The sequence below is a fragment of the Lutjanus erythropterus genome, chromosome 2 (genome assembly GCF_056507025.1).
Source record: "Lutjanus erythropterus isolate fLutEry1 chromosome 2, fLutEry1.hap2, whole genome shotgun sequence".
Classification (NCBI taxonomy): Eukaryota; Metazoa; Chordata; class Actinopteri; order Lutjaniformes; family Lutjanidae; genus Lutjanus; species Lutjanus erythropterus.
Window position 1 is genome coordinate 25,229,850 of NC_139318.1, and position 18,107 is coordinate 25,247,956.

At 37.3% G+C, this 18,107-nt stretch overlaps 2 protein-coding genes across 2 annotated transcripts; both read right to left on the reverse strand.

Moving 5' to 3' along the window:
• Positions 1-970: 970 nt before the first annotated feature.
• On the reverse strand, positions 971-9,526 carry LOC146331693 (transforming protein RhoA). The gene is made up of 5 exons (XM_084734524.1): positions 9,413-9,526; positions 6,890-7,047; positions 5,190-5,310; positions 3,087-3,217; positions 971-1,735 (listed from the first exon to the last, which is right to left on the reverse strand). Exons 2-5 carry the CDS (start codon positions 7,043-7,045, stop codon positions 1,562-1,564), a joined length of 582 nt encoding a protein of 193 aa, XP_084590650.1. The 5' UTR covers positions 7,046-7,047; positions 9,413-9,526; the 3' UTR covers positions 971-1,561.
• A 5,092-nt stretch (positions 9,527-14,618) lies between these two features.
• On the reverse strand, positions 14,619-18,037 carry cishb (cytokine inducible SH2-containing protein b). Its single transcript, XM_084734512.1, has 3 exons — positions 17,710-18,037; positions 16,642-16,798; positions 14,619-15,742 (listed from the first exon to the last, which is right to left on the reverse strand). Exons 2-3 carry the CDS (start codon positions 16,778-16,780, stop codon positions 15,237-15,239), a joined length of 645 nt encoding a protein of 214 aa, XP_084590638.1. The 5' UTR covers positions 16,781-16,798; positions 17,710-18,037; the 3' UTR covers positions 14,619-15,236.
• Positions 18,038-18,107: the final 70 nt, after the last annotated feature.

Genomic DNA, 18,107 nt, shown 5'->3' on the forward strand with positions numbered 1-18,107 from the left:
TGCTCTCATGATGAACATTAAATAAATAGTGGGCAAATCACACGTTGCATTACATCAGTGAACACTTGTAATGTTTGCCTGTGAGCAAAACCAAACAAACAGTCATTTATTTTTTTTCTGGATCTGGGTACAAAAAAAATCTAATGAAAGCTTCTTTTGACTGGAGAAGTTTTGATACTTGGTACTGGGTGAACAGTCTTTGCCTTAATGGTGTCGAATATCGATACTGGCTGAGCCAGGATCCTGACCACAACTCTGAAATGCACATGTAGTGATTTATACCATTTTTACACCAAAATTAGTGTGTATATGTGGGTTTTTTAAGCATGGGTAAACCCACTAAGAATAGGTGATTAACCCTTTTCTCATTGCAGTAGATAGGTTTGCCTTTTTTTCTGATGTGTGATGAGACTGAACTGAAAAAAAGTCAACTCTCAGGACTTTTGTAGCTTCTAACTGAATCTCTGTGGTTTCAAGTTAAGTTTCTTTCCCATTTCTGCGTTCAGGTTTTTCATTTTAGTGTTTGCTTTCAGCTGAATAGACTGGTCATTAAATTACTGCTGATAAAAACCCAACATCTCCTGATTTTGAGAGGTGACAAACCTTCATTTCACGCACCAAAATGAAGCAATAGCGTGTCCACCCAGGTTTCATGTTTTTATAACTGCTGATCAGAGCTGGAGCCGATAAATACTCAACTCCTGTTATTTGACCTGGGGGTGAATACCAGTCGTACCCTTTCCCAATGAAGAAAAATGGCAGATGTTTGCAAGTGTTAGTGTTTTTTTTTGTCGTGTGTAAAAGGGGCTTTAGATGCATATACAAAGGGACAGATGCCAGATTGGCTGTGTGTGCGCTGAAAAAGTTGTATCCTCTGAATGTTTTGAGGGAACCCTGCTTAAAACCTGTATTCTGTATCCAAGCTGGACTAAAACTCATTCAGCGTTTATCAAGCAAGTGATACAAATGATCAAGATTCTTACAAAGTAATTTATTACACAAAACACTAAATTTCCATTTGTGTTTTTAACAAAATGAGTTTCCAGTCTCATATTGTGCATGTGATCATAATGCACATAGGATTTGTATATGAAGCAAACAAACAAATTTCGACTTCATGTGTGCATCTGCTTGTTGAAATAATTAAAGGACTATGGGTCACAGTGTACAGGTACTTCACCCTAGTTGGCTGTGGAGACATTCCTCAGATCAGCAGGCAGGGCTTAAGCACTTAACTGTAGTTGGCAGGTACGACACAGGTACGTCCCCTGGCTGACCACTTGGATTACATAGTACATGTTGATAAAGGAGGTTTCATTATGGCAAATTTACTCATGTTAAAGTACAAAAAAGTATTTTCCATAACCTCAAAATTGAATACTGACAGAACCTGACTACTTTTGCTTAAGACAAAAAAAGTAAAAGCATTACACCTTTAGTAAAAACTGGGGAGAACAGTCTTTTGTGTGGGTGTGTTTTGGGGGTAGGTTTGACCTAATGCTCCTTTTTCTTCTTCTTCTTCTTCTTTCCCCCCTGTAGGAAGCAGTCCTTGTGCCCCCGCTTACAGTAGGACACATTTACTGCTCTTCTTTCCCCGCCTGGCCTGTAGTGCAGCCCTGGTAGCCATCTCGAACACTTCCCTCACACCATCCTTTGTTTTTGCGGAGCACTCCATGTATCCAAAGGCACCAATCCTGTTAGCCATGTCGCGTCCATCCTCTGGTTTCACAGGTTCCTGAAGAAAAGGTTGGGAGGAGTTTTGGAAAAGCACATTCATCACTGGGATCGTATTTACACATCATATTGGAATTTCTAACTTCAACAGTTCCTTGTAAAATATTGATATTTGATACCGTGAGAGAAAAACAGACACAAGATTTTTGTTAAAAGATAAATTCAGTGTTGCACCTACCGTCGCAAAAAAAAATATTTTATTCATGTTATGTTGTGAATTCTTCATGTTAAGAAATTACTGGTTTGTTTCCGCTCTCCTTTCTTTCCGCACATCAGCTGTGAGTTGTCTCACTAACTACATATAAAGATTAGGGATGTTAATGGCTAACTGGTAATCAGTTAACTGCTGTGAATGTTTTGGATTGTTAGGCATGGGGTTTATTTGCGTGTACACACACTTGGCTTTTGTCTAGAAGAGAACCCTAGATTTGAGAATTTGTGGCACCTCATTCCTTAATTGTGCACAGCTTAACAACAAATAGGATTAGGCACAGTTATAGCCTGATCTACTTCATTTAAAGCTCTTAGAAATCAGCTCCTTATGCATTTTAAATTGGACAATTCAGAAGTGTTTTGTTATATGCTGCAAATCATAGTGATGTGGAAGCTAACCCATAGGTCGGAGGGTGACCATCGACTTATTAGAAACTACCATAGGTTGTTACGATATGAAGGGGAAAAAAGAGGAGAGAACGAGAAGGAGACAAAGTGACACCCAGAGTTCATGTCTTTGATGAAGGCTTATTTGTTTTGCTGCTATTTAACAAAGAAGAATACATTAGCATGATTTGCCTGTTTATTTAATATCAACTCTAAAAGGACAGCGCTTTGACAAACATTCCATAGCTCACTGAAGTAATGACAGGTATTTCACATTTTGCATTTTTTTTTAACCAGTTAGTTGCCAGTTGATGGGTGTCAGCTATTGATGGTAAAATTAACCAAAAATTACATCCCTAATAAAGATCATTGGTGCAGCAGTCACTGATGCTGTGAACTGTATTACAGCTGTAAAGGTTCATGTAACACTGTCTGAGTGATTCAAGTATATTCACTGTACTGCTGTAATGTTGATTAAGCCTTGTTTCAGTAAGCTAACTCGCTAGCCTAACTAGCTTGCCCTGCATCACTGTGAGCACACAGTTAATGTGGCTTCAGTGTGATATTATAGCAACAGTTGATGTATTCACACAGTCACACAGAGAGTATGGCGATCTCATTTTACAGTCCTTAAATATATATATATTTTATATATATATATATTTAATATAATTATTTAATGCTACCTATCAACTGGCTTTCCAGCACTCTGCCTCTCTTTTTTAATAATGTGTTTGTTTTGAAATTTCTACCTGCTTCATTTTGGCAAGCTCCCTCCTGGTGTGCTCATCATTACGCAGGTCCTTTTTATTTCCCACCAGGATAATGGGAACATTGGGGCAGAAGTGTTTCACCTCAGGAGTCCACTTTTCGGGGATGTTCTCTAAACAAAGGGACAAAGGACACCATCAGTCAAAACAGAGACACAGCTACAGGCTACATGTACGTGAGATGAATCAAACAGAGTAAGAAAATTACTGTTATCTTAGATGGTGAAATTTATTGATGCACAGGTTCCTCAGCAATTTCATGCGTTTGTGTGTGCAGCTGTAATGTACAGGAAAACTCACTAGAGGAGTGTGCACATGTGCTTCCTCATGTCCAACAGACGTCCCTGTTTGTTCAACTGTTTTTTTGTGGCTGGTACTTAACATGACATTACTGGAGCTTTTTTTTTAAAATCCCCAATTGGTTTGTCTACCTCCCTCTAGGCCAGGGCGATAAAATGACAACAATATCTATCAGCGAAAGCCACATTATCAATAACAATAAAGTAGTTTGATAGTTTCACTTAAATGCATTGAATACAAACCACCACGAGAGCATGAAACGAATGAACCCAGCTCATGACATTATTATCATATGCCTTCATAATGGAGCTATGAATGGTGCTGAGTGACACTCAAACAGCCAATCATTTAACAGGTGTGGTGTTCAGTTGCCCCATGGAGCTGCACGGAAGACAACAGTGTTAGTGACATGTGGGACAACAGTGTGCTAAATGAGCGCAGATTAAACAGGATGGTTCAGCTTGGATGTGTGGCAGTTTTCAGGATTGCCAGGTCAGACAACAACTACCAGAGGTTAAAAGGCTCAGACATTTGGAGAGAGACTGGAATAGAACCACTGTTCCTTTGCACAGTAGGACATCATGCTCAGTCTGCTGTCACTGTGACTGCCACCCCGGATACAAATGGGTGGACAACTATCAGACCACCGGTGTGTAAACTGCAGGAACAGCTTCCTGACCAAGACCCATAATACAACAACCTTATTATTATTGCCTTGGACACTTCCACCCGTTGAAGAACACAACATGTCGTCAGTCACAGGCTACATGATCAGTAATTATTGTTATCTACCGATATGTAACTTCACTATCGTCATTGATGATAGTGCCCAAGCAACTTCCCTCATATTTATTTAACAAGTAAGGCTGAAACTACTGATTATTTTCATTATTGATTAATCTGTCGATTATTTTCTCGGTTCACTGACGTGTTGTTAAGTAAATCAAATGTCAGAAAATGGTGAAAAATGTTGATCACTGTTTTCCAAAGCACAAGCTGACATCCTCAAACACAAAGATATTCTGTTTACTGTCATAAAGTACTAAAGAAACCAGAATATATTCACATTTAAGAATTTGAAATCACAGAATTTGGACATTTAAAAATGATTAACTGACTACCAAAACAGTTGGCGATTCATTTAATAGTTGATTACTAATCGATTAATTGTTGCAGCTCTATTAAGATACCAGTGAATTTAAACTACATATGAACTGTGTTTGCACTGGGCTCTCTAAATCATCCTGTGTCACAGGGTTATTCAGATTCTTGAGGACATTTTATGTTATAAGATTTGCAGGGACTTCCAGATTGTGTACCTGGGACTGATATTTGTTGACATAATTCAAAAGAGGGACATCTGTCTCTTCACCGTCCTGATACTTGCATATAAAAAGATTATCACGAGGAGCTTGTTGAAATGTGACCCTCCCACCTGAGAACAGTGGCAGGACATTGTAGAGGAAATATATTCCATGGAAAAACTGACTCACTAAGAACTAAAACAGTGACCCATGAAAAATGCTGAGGTAAATGCACTAATGCAAGAAAAAAGAGGGTTGTGTTCTCAGCTGATATGACTGGAATAGATCAAAGGTTCTAAAGAGTGAGTAGTACCCACCCCCCAATTTATTTTTTTAATTATATTTTTATTTTTATCATTAATGTTGTTTTGTTGTGCATTTTGTTCAATGAAATGTTGACTGAAAAATGAATAACAAAAACCCCAACCCTCCTAACCACAAACATTTGCACATTTGCTGTCAGCTCTCTGTGTCAACTTACCAAGACTGTCAGGGCTGTCGATGGAGAAGCACATGAGAATGACATCAGTATCTGGATAGGAGAGCGGGCGCAGTCTGTCATAGTCTTCTTGACCTGCTGTATCCCAGAGTGCTAACTCGACCTGCCAGAAGAGTTCACAAGTTATCAACCACATGAAGCCAAACCACATTTGGGGTTCATCAGGTCTACAAGTTAGGCGTTATAATCGCCTAATGAGTGCATACAAGCCAGTAACCTGTATTAAGAAATACTCATGTATCAAACTACTACCGATTTGGTGTGCATAAAACACATCCCTGTTTCAATTAGTAAAATTAACCATTTACACATGATCTATAAAGTTTGGGACCGTTCCTTAAAACACATCCGACCCACACTCTCACCCTTTTCAGTACAAGGGCTTATTAAACCGGCCTAGCCTGTCTCTGCACCATGTCTATTGTATTATTGTATGACCAGCATGACCTTGCTATTTGTTGTCTGTCTCTGCAGCAGAGGGTGTGGAAGGTAGGGGTTGGATATAATGCCCTTTTATTTTATTTATGTTTTTCATTATTTTTCCTGTCGTGTAATCTCTGAGCTAATTTGTTCTGTGTTACATATGGAAAAAAATGTGATAAAGATATTACAAAAAATAAATAAAACATTTACATACGAAACAATTATTTTAGCAAGACCCCCGTGTTCACTACATACTGCTGCTAGCAATCACAGTCTATGCAACCTTTTTAAATACAGACTCTCCTGATAATCAGGGCATGGAGATGAACAGTTTCCAGACTAACGTTTATATAATTCTGGAAAAATGTTAAAAATGTTCTTGTTCTTGAAGTTCTCCTTGTTTTTTCATTCACTTCACTGAATATAATAGATACACAGTAGTTTCCTCTATAGTGAGCATAAATTAAATGTTATACATGTGAATCATTGTTATTTTGTAAAATCACTGACTACTTTTTGCATTAGGGATGTTATTGATTAATCAATTAATAGCCATAAAGAATTTAACCAATATGAAATTTATTAACTGACAATGTATGTTTTGAATACACAAAAAGTGGTATGTTTTGAATTCTTGAGGTTATCAGATCTAAGGGTGCTTAGAAAACAGCAGACAAGCAAAATCATGTGTTGACCAATGTGTCATGTCACGCCTCTTTTGATTCTGCAATGGCAGAATGCTGAATAAAATTGCATGCTGGGGCGGCTTTACGCCAGTGCTGCTTGGTTCAGAGGCATTGTAGAGGTGAGCCTTCGTTGCAGTGCTATGGTGGAATATGTGTGGAAAGGGCTTATCTTTGTCCAAAGTCACTTACTGCACCTTTAAGTTGTAGTGATTTCAGACCCAGCCAAAGAGAGCAGAGCAGAGCCATTTGTGTGACTCAAACTTATTTTATATTTCTTTAAACACATACCAAGGAATATTATTATTTAATAGTTTGTACAATGTAAGAACCTAACTCGAGTAAGAGCTCTTATTAAGATTAATACGTGCTTTGTTAAATACTCAAGTCTTTCATCAACCCAAACACTCAAAATGAATAAACTGCATTCATCTTAATCAACATATCAAATCACATATGCAACCCATAACACTGCTGGTGAGCAGGAGAGTACAACCAGCATTCAGTTGAAACAGATGAAAAGTTACATAATGCTGATTCTGGCCTGAAATGTGAGAGGAGCAAATGTATCCGTACCTGTTTGCTATCAACTTCAATGTCAGCAACGTAGTTCTCAAACACTGTGGGCACATAGACCTCTGGAAACTGGTCCTTGCTGAACACAATGAGCAGGCAGGTCTTCCCACAGGCTCCATCTCCCACTATGACCAGCTTTTTCCTGATCGCTGCCATAGCTGCAGACAAGACACAGGTTAGAGAAAACAGCAACGGTTACAACACGAGAACACTTAATCTATAACAACAGGGAGGGTCATTTTATTGCATTCAGGCATTGTGCAACTTCTACGACTATGCCTGTGAGAAACAGTGTTGCCAGACTGGACAGTTTTCTGCCCAACTGGGCTGTTCTGGGTTGCACTGTACTGGGTAAAATCGGCTTGGGCTGGTATTTAAAAAAAGACAGAAAATATGTTTGCAAATATGCGTGTCACTATCTCAAAAATCAAAATCAAAGGCAGGATCAATGATTCTCCCACTGTTTGTTTTTTTTTCTCTACATCTCTACCTCTTTGAGAATATGTCAAGACTTGACAGTCTAACAACTGCATAGTTGTCAGTGAAAAAAAAGAAGGAGAAGAAGAAGAAAAAACCCAATTGTGACCTTAAAATCAAAAGTCAAATCAAACTATAAATTGAACTATGGATTTATAGAATTGTGACACAGCTATTTGCAACATTATATTATTATTTGTTTGGCTTTTTTACTTATACTCTCTTCTTTCTTTTCTCTTTCTCCTTATCTCTCACTCTCTCCCTCATCATTCACACTTTTGGTTGGCATACTGTCAAGGCTTGTTACCAAGTTGGATAAAACCTATTAGTTTTGTTATCTCAGCTGTCCTTTTGTTTTTTTCTACACTTGTGAACACCTAAAATTAAGGCTGCACATTATGGGAAAAAAAATCCTATTGTGTTTATTTTGACAGATATTGTGATTGTGATATAATTCACGCTTGAGAATGACCATTTTAAATCACAATTTTCATTTTCACTGGAAATAGAAAATAAAAATAAGAATAATGTAACATTTGTTGAGGTCTGTAAAGGTGGTGGACACTTTGATAGAAAAAAAACATACTTTGATTAGTTTAAATTGTGATATGATTTTTGCAATACAGTTTTCATTTTTACTTGAAAAAAACCCTACTAAAATCGTGATGATGTGACATTTGTTGGGCTTTGTGCCATCTGGAGAACAAGATTGTTAGGTCAGACCATCTTTGCAGCATTACACTAACTGATTAAAATGCTGTTTTCTCACATTTTGTCTGTCTCAAAAACTTGTGATTTGGTTCTGGTTCTGGTATTTCGCAACTGTACTTGGCAATATTGCGATTTCAATAATATTGCAATTAATTGTGCAGCCCTGGACCAAACAAACATGTTTCCTTACATCTAGAGAACAAGATTTCTAGGCAATTGCATCTCTATAGCACTATAGTACTTAATTATAATGCTATTTTGTAATACATTTTTCATTCATCAAACTAAAAATAAAAATGTTAAGAACCACAACACCATTCCTATTGCTTATGAATACATGTGAATTGTTTAGTATAGATCATATTTAAGCTGTTTTATTAAATTAATTTGGGCGGATTTTGGACTGGAAGTCATTAAGCCAATCTGGCAACTCTGATGAGAAAGGATGAGCAGCCAATAACCTTCAGCTGTGTTGACACAACGCCAAACCCGTCTGAAACCAACACCCGAGGCTAAACATTTAGCTCTCTGTAGCAACATCAACATCACAGCTGTTTACAGTCACACAGTCAACTAAGCAGTAGGTTTTATATAAGGAACGACAGATGAACAGCATGAAAAGCTGCGAGCCCACGACTCTTATTGATTGTTGTTGACTTTGGCTTGAAACTGAAGTCAGACTGGGAACCTTCTTCTTCTTCTTCCATGATGATACATTTCCGCTCCAGTGTTTCTGACCCATCCCCGGCGACAAGTCTGACAAATTATTCATTTACATGTTTGTCCAGATCACCATTAAGACATTGACAAAACTAATACAAACGCTAACGTATCGATACCTGGTATCAACATATAATAGAGAATCACTGCAGTGTAAGCTGACCTAGATTGTAGTTAGCTGAGATGTTCTGTTTACAAAAGACTTGACGCTAGTTAGCTACTGCAGCTAACCAGCTAGCGTTAGCCGGAGATGTGGCTAATGCGTTAGATTGACATCTTTACGGTATTATTCAAAATGAGTGTCGGTTACATGTGCGAGATTTATTATATAAATCAACCAGGGCCACAGCAGGGTTTGTGTTTCCCTTCTAAATGCTCAACCAAACCTCGCCTTTTCCTTTGAGTCACAAACCGGTCCGACTAGCTTGCTACCTAACTTAGCTTAGCTTAACGGAAGTCAACGCGTCTTTATCGTTCCGTTAGCTAGCTGGCTAGCGCAAGCAAAATATCTGAAGAAAATACAGGTTTACAAAAAATATATAACAATATCATTGCCAATAGGCATACTGACAAGGTGCTGTAACTTCACCTTGCTTGTAGATATCACATGCTTACCAAATGATTGGTTTAAAATCTATCCAAATGATGTTCAAGTAGTGCTTTGTTGGCCTCCGTCGCTGCTCCCTGACTGCGCTGCTGCTGCTGGAGGATTAACAGGAGGGAAGTGAGGGGGTGGGGAGACACAAGATAACAATACACTATTATACAAACATTAAAAAATTATACTTTATACATTATTATTATTATTATTGTTATTATTATTATTATTATTAGTAGTAGTAGTAGTAATAGTAAATTTGCTTCATATTTTGCAAATATTCATGTGAATATTTCATATTATTCAATAGTCAATATTTCATTCATGAGAAAATAAATTAATATGTATATACATACATATATATATATATATATATATATATATATATATATATATATATATATACATATATAAGTAGAGTAAAATATATGTATTTAGTGATTAAGAAAAGGTATCATATACACAATATGCTGACAGGACAACATACAGATACTGATATAGACATCTGCCAATATCAGGCCAATACATTATACAGTGGTGGACTATCTGAAGGGCAGGGGCAAAAAAAAAAAAAAATATATCATCAAAATAATACACAGGGAAATATTAACTATTTAACCATTTAGAGCAGTAGTTCTTTTTCTTGTATACCCCACTTCAGAAGTTGGCAAAAATATACTCCTCTCATCCCACACATTCTTTGACAATCATTAACAATGATAGGAGAAACAACTCATTAAAAAGGTTGCAAGCTGAAATCTATTTAGAAATAAAAGTCAACATGAGCAAACTCTTGTTTGTTCATTTTGTCTACTTAAATCATATTTTCATCAATTCATCAACTGTCATTCTTCTCCAGAAATACTCCAAAAATATAGTGTTACCAACTATTTTACTGTTGACATTCAATGCATTATCAGTAGCAGGAAAATTACTTCAATTTCAAAAATACTAATAAAAGTGCAAGTACCTAGAAATATGACTTAATTACAGTAATTTGGGTATTTGTAATTTGTTACTTTCACCATAGATTCAATGTAGCACATGGTTTTAATTTGGGCGGACCGGATATAAATTACACTGGTCTGCGGTGAAACGTAACATTTTAACACCAGGCCATTAGGCTTCTCATCTCATTAACCCAAATACTCCTCATCACATTATCTGCTCAGCCACTGTCTGAAAAATGCTCTTCTAACCAAGACTGCTCCTGTTAACCAGGACTGATACAGTGTCAATGAGCAATATGTCTGTATACACTTGTCACTTTATTTTTACTCTCTCACACAATCCTATTAGTGTATTGTTGTATTTTATTTACCTAATTCCATTTATTTAAATTATAAAATATATTATATATTGTATTTATCTCTATCTGACTACTGTTATTTTGACTTGTGTTCTTACTACTGAACAGACCTTGGAATTGGCACAATATGACCTTTTTCACAACAGCCAGACTAACATGAAATAGCAAGATAAACACACTTGTTACCAATGATATTAATTAAGGTACCATTCCATTCAGTGTAGCAGAGCCTTTCCAGTGATCCAACATGCACAATATAAGCACTGACTGACTCAGTTTGATTGTAACAGAACCTTAAATAGTATCATTAAAACACTTGTGTTTACCTCAGTGTTTCAGGTTGATATGGCTGCTGTGAAAAGGATCTCAATTCATTTTCACAGCAGACATGATTTGTCATTGCAGGAAAAGAACAGGTGTTGCTAATAATATTAACTGTTTGAGTTCAACAGTTGAAGCATCTCAGTACAGCATGTACATGACAAGGACCCTAAACCTGAAGCTGCTAAATGCAATTCAGCCATCATTAGTTTTATTATTTACATCTGTGCTTTTCCTACTGTGACATGTTAAAAATGTCTGCTTTTAAAAAGCACTATATAAGCTAAAATAATGAACATCTTTAAAAAAGATTTTGTCACAGGGTTTCAAGGTCAAGTAATAAAGCAAGAGCACCTTAATGATGTTATGATTTCAGTGCATTTGAGAGAAATTTGTCGTAGGGACTCACCTTTGAGTACTTTTTTTTAGGTTTGAAGATTCAAAAAAAGTCTTCATAGTCACTAAATGGTCAATCTAGGACTCCATTGTAAAAAAAAAAAAAATCAACCAAACTTTTCTCATGAACTTAACAAAAATATATGAATATTATTTGTTCAAGTTATTTAAACTTAAAATATCCAGTATTTATTTTCAGTACACTTGAGAACTTATAAACATAAGTCTTTTGGCTTGAAATAATGAGTTGAATGAATATAAAACACACACGATGAAAACTTGCTGTGTGTTTCTAATGCACTTTAAGATAAAGCATAGTTACTATTGCATTCATTGTCTACCCCCTCACATTTAAAATTTAATAAATTAATTTGGAGCAGTCTCGCATATTATCTTTGTGCAAATGCTGGAACAAACTGGCTCCAACAGGAGCAGCTGCAGCTTTTCAAGCTGAGACATATAGAAAGAAATCATATTTATTTGTAAAGTTCATCAGTGTGACTGAACAGTTGTTAGTTCAGCTTCATATCTTAAGCTTATTGAACATGTTTCTCAAGTACAACCGAATTAATATCAAGTTAATTTGACTTGAAAAGTTTATTTGTTTTGAATCTTTACAAAATTACCTCAACTTGTTCTTTAAATTTTCAGATTCAGTGAACTTAATATTAGGCAGCCCGAACACCAACTTTTTTAAAAGTTAAAACAAATGTTTTTTGTTTGTTTGTTTGTTTGTTTGTTTGTTTTGTTTTTTACAGTGCACAGTAGATCATAATCAATCAAACCGACAACCTTATTTCTTCCCTTGCTTCAGTTCCCAAAAATTTGCTAAAAGTTAAAATATTCTATTCCTCCTTTTGCAAGGGACCCACTATGACCCACTCAAGGACTTTTGTTGGTGCTCAGACCCCAGTTTGAAAACCACTGGATACCCAGCAGTTGTAAATAAGTTAAAATTAGCTCTCCCTCAAGCTCATTAAAATATTGTTTACACATCGATGCATCTATAATTATAATCAAATAGTATCAAATAATACTATAACACTCTGGAAGAGGCTATTGGATTCTGAGTATTTGTACGGTTAATACAGCACACTTTGCTGACAAGACTTTACATGATGGTATTTATTTCTACATAAGTAAAGGATCTGGGCACTTTTTCCATGACCGTGATACAAATCTGACATATGCATTTAGTTTAATGCTGCATTAAATCTGCATGTAAGAGAGACCATAATCATGTGAGACAAATTACATGTACATTATACCTTCTGTCAGCTGTTCAGTTAGACCTACAGGTAAAAAACAACTGTGCTTTTATGATCCTGATCCTGAGAGTGTTTTGATGATGCTGATTATTCTAATATGGAATTAAAAAAAAAAAAACAATTTAAACATTTCAGAGTGACACGCTGAGGCAGAAACAGACAGTCTGTTCTCACTTGGTGCAGCAGTGTATTAATAACTGCAGCTCTTCCTCTAATCCTGATAAGAGGCTTTCTCAGCACTGCTCAGTTCCACCTCGCGGAAACCAACTCAGGCGTGTTTCCGTGAAAACAGTAATACTAATACCTCTGCATGTTCAAGTGGCCAGTCATTCAACAAGGAAAAAAAAAAATAAACCACTTTGGAAAAAAGAGAAAACATTTCTGAGGTTTATTTCTCTGAAAACCCACAGGCGTGTATGATCCTCTTCTGAGAATAAGACCAGTTTGTAAACAGATGTCCTTTAATAGCTAACAACAGTTGCCCACAAACAGCCGCATGGTGTCCATGTTGGTAATAATTATGTAACAGGGTGTACTTTACCTCTTCAAGTGGAAGATGTCTGATCTAATTTTCTGCACATAAAGGAAATACAAAATACACACTGTCCTCTGTCTTTAAAAATAAGGACTTGCCAACCACCTCTGGTGCTCCATTCTGCATGTAATAGAGAGTAACAGCAACAGCGTGCCTGATCAATATACCCTGTGATGATTTTCAATATTATTTATAATGTGATTTGGCAAATAAAACCCAGACATGTAGAAAGAATACAAGAGTCATTACAGTGATGCCTGACAGAGAACAAACCTCTTCTTTGGCCCCAAATTCTGTTGAATTTTGTGCAAGATAATGATCAAAACACATGCTGCATCAAGATAGCCACAAATAGGATGCAAAAACATGTTTAAGAGAGTTTGTGATGATCGGACTAAATAAATAAATAAACTTTGGCTTGCAATCATAGGGGAACTGCTTTTGGTGCTATACACAGAGCCATTAGATGTACCATATAGTACTATATTGCTTTAACAAAAGTGGTGCTAAACAGTGCCCAGCAGTGGTTCTGTGGCTCATAATCACAGCCTCTTTTGGTAGTTTATACTATATATAATCTACAACCAATCACCATGTCTTATCTTTCCCTCATCTTCCAATTGTATCCCTCCTGCACAATTTTAACTGCAGTTCACAGCTCTCCAGGGGTGTGAGTAATTTGGATTGCCATCTCAGAAAGAAGTCCCCAAACTCATGTTTTATTAAAAATTGTGGCATTTGCTATATATGCCCTTGAAAAGGCAAACCAATTTTCATCATGGCTTACTCTATTTCTTTTGTTGAGGATGTATAATAGTCAGTTGCAGACCTTTGCTTCTGATAGCTTTCTCTTTGACCTCTCTGCATTCCCAGCACAATAGTTTGACAGAGAAATCTGTGATATATTTATTAGAATAAATCATAACATGATCATGATATGTCATGAGAGATTAAGGAAATGTGTGAAATTCTCCGACAACAATGCTTTAAAATTTCTATTCCAGCCCCTAACTTGTGTTATTGTTTGTCTGTTTCATGTTATTGGAGTTCAGTTTAATACAAAATATTCACCAAATGAGTGAGTGGCTGATTATGAGTCATTGCTTGTTATTACAATGTTGTGCTTGTCTTGCGCTCCTGCAGTGTTCCTGCCTGAGCTTCCTCTAGACTGGGGAGGAAGAGGTGGGGCAAAACAAATTGCTTCAATCCTACACTGCATGTTAAATAGGCTTGCAACCTATTTAATATACTGTCTGGACATTAACTTTAAGTAACTTATTTGACTATAAAATCCAGCACATTGTTGGTTAAATATATAGACACCTTATGTTGGAATATTTTTCTTTTTCCACCCAAAAGAACCACTGAAGAACCACCTTTTTTTGTGTGTGTAAGTGTGTAACATTGACCCAAAGTTGCAAGTGTTGCATGAGATCGCTGTTGGCTCAGCCATAGTTCATTAGGTTCACTGATTTCATAGAGAGTGAATAAACATTGCTTTGTTTAACACACTTTGCAAACCTCAGGTTTTTTGGTGACTGCACAATGACCTCATACGCAGTGAAAACAGGAATCATAAGATGAAAATCCAAACGATTCCTTATGTTATCTGTGCTGGGACAACAAAGCAAACAGTAGCTACTTTTTTTTTTTAATAATTTGGGGCTGGCTGCATACAAAAAAAAGACTCTTCTTACTTTTAGGAAATGGTCCAAATAAAGAGAAAAACAGATGCATTGACAATGTAGAAATAAAATCAATTTACAGTAGCTGAAACAGACATAAAACAGTAAAAATATTATTCTGGAGAACAACAGTGTAGCGCTACAGTGAGACTGAGCTCATTCACGAGCAGTGAGGTGACACTGAGGTTTATTGTGTTTGAAACATTTCAATATTCTCCCTCTGGGCTGTCGACTGTAGCCTGTGGTGTCAAACTGTCCCAGATTCACAGCGAGTGTTCATGGAGTGTGACCCTGTCTCTGTGTCCTGCACTGGAGGGACAGAGTCCCTCACATGTGGAACGGGTAGTCCTGCAGGTAGTGCAGTAGAGGCCTCGGGAGTGGTAGGTGCTCGGGGCAGTTAGTGTGTCTATTGATGGTGAGGCGCGTCAAGTGCTGCAAAGAGGGGAAGGCCTCTGGTTTGTGCAGTGGGTGCGTCAGCTTCAGAGGCACTCCGCTGTCCTTCGCTGTGTGCTTGGCAGGGTCAGGCTTTGTTTTAGGGTGGATGTCATTAGATGTCTGGCCCTGCGGAGCCTGACCCAAGCCCATGTAGTGCTGTATGAGGCTGAGAACGTCTGGGAAGGACAGCAGGTGAGGCAGGCTGGGCGAAATTGAGTCCAGCCAGAAAGAGCCCCTGCTGTACTCTATGCGCACACTGGTAGGTCCACAGCGGGTCTTCACCGACAAGGCCAGCATGTACTGAGGATGACTACTGTCCCGCATGAGAAACGTGCCTTCAGGCTTTTTTAGGAGAGCTTCCCGAGCTTCACTCGCTGAGATGGAACCCCAGTACCAGCCTGTGACCAGACAGATGGTTTGGATATCAGTTTTTATTTTGGCATGATTATAGCTTAGATAATTCCCATGTGACTGCTGTTACTGGAAGTGTTGGGGTTATGTTTGATTCATAAACTCCAGTGGACCCTGCCTAAGTCCTGTTCCTTTTTGAACCTCAACCATCTTTCTCACTTCCTGTTTCCTGTACTTCGCTACAGTATGTGCTGGGCTCATCTGTGAAGATCTTTAAAAGATGTTGCTAGGGAGTTGTTGAAGGGACATATATCACATTTTAATTTAGCTAATGTTAAAAAAAATAGCTAACACCTACATCAAACATTAGCTAATTAGTTTCATCTGATAGCCTGTGTTAGCAAAAAAAAACCTCTTGCCACCTAGCTAACTAATCTACATCAATTGCTAGATAGCCAGTTACACTTCATATCCAATATTAGCAGAAAGGTAGGTCACTAGCTAGTTAATCTACATCAATTATCAGCTACCTTGTTAGCTAGTGTTTCACTCTATATCAAAATCTACATCAATTGTTAGCTAGCTAGTTAGTGAGCATTTTGCTAACATTAGCTAATTTAAGATGTGAATGTCGGTTTCACAGTTCTCCTTGCAGCATCTTTTGACCATCTTCTTTTCAGCATAGACGAGCCAACACTTAGCACATTTAAGTACAGTAAAAAGTAAAGGACAAAGTTGATCAGGTCTCTGCTAGGTACCAAGCTTGTCCAATTGTTATTGGAGCACAGAGAAAAAAGGGGTGGGACTTAGGAGGGGTCAGTTTCATTCCATAATGTGATCTACCATATCAAATAAATGATCATATATGAGATGGACTCAAATAGTCATATGTTGTACTTTAATGAAAAACAATGTGAAGTCAAAATCAGTGAGTGTGTTGGTGTACCTGAGGTCTGTAGATACTGGAGGGTGGTAGTGATGCAGCGGAGGTCCTCTGCTGGGTCCCAGGGTGGAGGTGAGGGATGTGGGCAGCATGAACCTTCACGGTTCTCATGATGGGAGATGGTCACAGACCGGGCAACCATTTCTGACTGACTGCAGCCCTGTTCAAATAATGATCATGTTAGAGCATCAACAAAATAAGAATTTCCACGGTAGGTATCAAATAAGATTCTTTGTGCTGGCTTGTATTGTGTTCTGCTCCAAAAACGTTCTCAAGTACAGTAAGTACACATTGTTGCCCAATTGAAAAATGTATGTCTTGGTTGTTTAATTTTATTTGAGATATCCTCACAATTATTATCAACCATCATCCAAAATGAGCTGATAGGCACAAAACCAACCAACCAAACTAACAAATGAAAACAATGCAAAAATCTAAGAGGGGGAATTCAGGTGTTGCAACAGCACCAAGACAGAATTAGGTACAGGGTTTCATGATATATCAGATGTTTGGTTTGTGTTTATGTGTTCAAACCCTAATAAAAATAAACTACTGTAAACAAACATAACAAAAACAGACAAATCAGAAAAATAAGGACCACACAGAATAAGACAATCTTTTATTAATTTATGGACAGATAAAAGTGCATGTAAATAGATGAATAAAGTAAAGAAAGTGATAATTAGGAGAATATATATTAAAAAGAAGAAATATAAATCGAAACTGTTCAAGAGAAATTACACTAGAACGAAAGCCACGAACATTGTTGTAAAACTAGTAGTGCAGTGCCGTTCAAGCAAAGTGAGTCGTTAACTACGCTGTAAAAATAACATTAATATCATTAGTAGATCTTATAGGCTGAATATATCTAATAATAAATAAATAAATAAATAAATAAATAAATAAATAAATAAAAACGTATATGGGCTGTGTATATAAAGTCCGGGGTTTCAATCTCATAATCATTCAGGCCTTGGGAAATCACATTATTTATAGGTCTATTAATAAGAAAATACCAGAGTGAAACAGACTTTAACATAAAAAATTTAAAAATATTTGAAACGATCTTACCTTAAATCAAAGATAATCATAAGAATCGCGACCAGTTCCGAAAAAACACAGGACTAATCCAGCAGTTTCTCACAGTAAACAGTTGATGATCATAGTCGAAAAGTCTCTGACGGTGTCGATACAGAAATCATTCCTTGAAACTGTGTTGTTGTGATAAAAAGAAATATCCGCGCGCGTGTGTGTGTGTGTGTGTCAGCTGTGGTCTGCCGTGTGAGGCTGAGGCGGAGTGTGTAGCTCTTTATTCAGTAAACTGCCGGACAGAAAACAGCTCAGTTCACTCTGGACTGACGGAGGTTCAAGGAATCTGTTTCCAAGAAAGGTTTTGTGTTTCAGCGCCCGCAGTGACAGACAAGCTGCTGCCAGCAGCCTCACTGCACACACACACACACACACACACA